Source organism: Buceros rhinoceros, unplaced genomic scaffold, assembly GCF_000710305.1.
Source record: "Buceros rhinoceros silvestris isolate BGI_N320 unplaced genomic scaffold, ASM71030v1 scaffold6301, whole genome shotgun sequence".
NCBI classification, from domain to species: domain Eukaryota; kingdom Metazoa; phylum Chordata; class Aves; order Bucerotiformes; family Bucerotidae; genus Buceros; species Buceros rhinoceros.
The window spans coordinates 13,553-16,729 of NW_010395874.1; the positions used below are offsets into that span (position 1 = coordinate 13,553).

Genomic DNA, 3,177 nt, shown 5'->3' on the forward strand with positions numbered 1-3,177 from the left:
CCCTTGGGGCTCTGAGCACCCTGCTCTGGGTGCAGATGTCCCTGCTCCCTGCAGGGGGTTGCACTGGGTGAGCTGTGAAGGTCCCTTCCCACCCAAACCATTCCATGATTCAGTGATCCTGCTGCTGTTCTCCATGAGAAAAGGTTTAAAATTTAGGTGATTCTTACCTATGTCAATGGGCTTGACTGACATCAAAGGTGACCACAGAGGTGTTAAACCAATTGTCATCTTCAGCCACATGACGTAAGTGTGGTTGAGTCCCAGGGTTGGCATGCAGCACTCACACTTGTCAGGCTCACTACAGTCACACTGAGCAGCCAGGACATGCCCCATCAGAGAGCTCGTAGAGACATCTCCCAGTGACAGCTCTGACCTACAAGGGAAAAAAGAAGCCATAAACCAAACCAGGACAGTATTTCTTTCTGTGCACTGTCTCAACAGAGGAGGTTCGTCCATCTGGATAACGTTAATTACCAAAAGAAAAAGAAATTGACGGAAAATAGTAAAAAAGACAGCAATTGTAACCAATTGCTTTTACTTTGCTGCTTCTCCCTTTTTAAATGGTTTCCAAGCAAAGCAGTTGAGATGATTTCATGAGAAGGATTCCTAAGGTTTGACTTTAAAGCATGTGTGTCCCAATCCTCGACGATCCCTGCAGTTCACACTAGTTTCTGGCGCTAATTCCAAGATAAGGCTTTAGTTACTTTTACGCACAGCATGTTTGTTCAACAGCCTGATGTTTCCTAGGAAAGCACATTATTTACTCACACACGTGACTACTATTGACTTGGACAGGCTCACGGAAAGTATTCAGTGAATAACTGCATTCTGCTTTTATTGCTTCTCAGAGTAAGGCTCATGGGACTATTTTGGACTGAGCATTCAGATTTAGTTTCAAGTTGGTTTTTTTTCCCATATTAATGCTCTTCCTTGAGACCTGAAGGCACAGGGTTTGTGATTACACAAGCCACTGCAAAAACTGTACGGTCTAAGATAAGCTTGTGAGGTTCTAAACAACTAATAGCTGTGTGGGCTTAAGTTTCATGAACAGTTTAATACGATTTCAATACATTTCTTGTATGTTTTACAGGATAAAGAAAGATGATACACACTCACACTGGAATACAGGCCATCACATGGAGTTTGTATCCCTAAAACATGCACAACTTTCCTTGGGTCAACTCCAGGAAGCAGCACAAAGATGACTCGTACGATTTCTCCTGTACACATCAGCACACAGACACTTTCCAGGTAAATTTTACAGACATTTACAGAGCAACCCCCATATGTATCATTCTCTTTTATATATGTCTTCAACCACCACTGATTTCAGTCAAACTGTCCTCAATTTCTGGAATAAATATTACACAAATGGGCACAAAGGTGCTTCTATCCTGAGAGCAACCAGCAGTTCCAGAGGGTTCTTCATCCTGACTTCTACTCCACAGATATTGGCTGGGCTCTCCCAGACTCAGACACACGTTCATGGTGTACAGCAGGTATCCAGTGATACAGCCCTCCTTAAGGAGGTGGATTTAATAGCACGAGCATTTTGTAGCCAAACTTCTCACAGCAGCAAAGCCAAGAGAAATCCTGGCAGTTAAATCACCCTGGATTCTTTCTGGGGTTTGACATCTCATCCTTACAAAAAAAAAAAAAAATGTTTTGAATTGTTCTGAAGCAATTTGGGAATTCTTTCTGTATAGTAAGGGGGTTGTTTTACTAATTCAGAGAAAGAAATTTAAGTTAATGTAAGAACCTTCCTGTAAAAATTTTAAACAGCTTTGTAGTTGGTGTGACTCAGTGTACTTGAATTCAGGGGGAGCAGAGAAGCTACATTTGGAGGACGGACGAGATTTTCTGCTTTTTTTGGGTTTAGTCAATCTGGTCTCCAGTGCATTCCTCCGCTGCAGAGCACAGGGAATGGGCATGATTCACTAATCCTGTTACCACACTCTGCCCTCCGGAGAAAAGAAAAGGTCAGACACTGAGGGGAGGCTGGAAGTGAACAAAAGGCTGATGAGTTAGGGGGAAGAGAGTGAGTAAATCACCCTGACTGGGTCTGCAGGGGAACCCTTGACATTCAGACATGCATCTCCTTGCACCGGGGCCCCGCTCCCCGCATCGTTCATTGACCACACACACAGTCCTGTACCCACTCTGTTATTAGGACTCTCTGCAGCTGGGAACACAAGGCTCTTCAACAGCACGTGCTCTCATGGCACCTGCAGGGAGGACCCTGTACACTATGCAGGATCATTCGAATACGTCGTTATTAGTGCTGCATCCCTAATACTGACATCCCTAATACCACTTTTACCAGGACTCATGGACTGCAGGACATGAGGATTATGGAACCTTATGCTGGTGATATCTGGCAGACATACAGCTTTTAAATGACTTGGAATATTTTTGTTTTTATAGTTGTGGCTCCACTTCTTCTGAATTTCCTTTAAAAGACTTCGCAGAATTTTCTTTAAAGTTTCCCTGCCTTCTCTCGTTGCTCGCAGATTTTATTAGTCTCCAAAACCCCACAATCAAGCCATAGGAATGCAGGCTCTTCATCAGACCCTGCCTTTAATCTGACCTCGCTGGAAAGCAGTTACCACCACATTGCGCCCCTCATCTCTCTCCTAATCCTTCCTAATAATTATTTCAATTTTTGAGTTTATTTGTACCTGTACAGGTGAAAAAAATGCCAGAGAGCTTCTGTCCATGCTGTGCTGCGTTTCAACAGACAGTTCTTTGGGAGTAAACACACAGAGGTGGTTATTTCTCCCTTCTCCCAGCTGTCAAACCTGTTCATTTGTTCACTGTACAAAACACCCTGTGAGGGAATGCACAGGTAACCGGAGGGAAACCCTGTGGCTCCATGCCAGACAGGTTCTCCACCCCTTGTGACAGAGAACTAGCAGTATCTCACCTCTATGTAGCAGTCTTCTCGTACAGCTCACCACCTGCAGGCAACCAGGGCAAAGCAAGGGGAAAGACCAAGCTGCGCCATTGGATGCCAGGTCTGCTCCTGAAGGGAGATACCCAGATCCGAAGAAACAGGGTGATAAGCTTTGCATTTCTGTCAAGTGGCAAGACACAAAGAGCCAACCGCATCCTGGGCTCATCCCCAGCAGCGTGGGCAGCAGCTCAAGGGAGGGGATCCGGCCCCGCTGCTGCGCCCGC

The 3,177-nt window shown here is 45.2% G+C and overlaps 1 protein-coding gene across 1 annotated transcript in view; it reads right to left on the minus strand.

Annotated features, from left to right (window-relative positions):
- The window catches only part of LEPR (leptin receptor), a gene marked incomplete at its 3' end in the record, with an annotated part of 24,283 nt that overhangs the window by 13,370 nt on the left and 7,736 nt on the right, over nucleotides 1–3,177 (minus strand). The window contains exon 4 of the mRNA XM_010145688.1: nucleotides 168–373. Coding sequence (XP_010143990.1) covers nucleotides 168–373 — 206 coding nt within the window. The remainder of the gene's footprint in view (nucleotides 1–167; nucleotides 374–3,177) is intronic.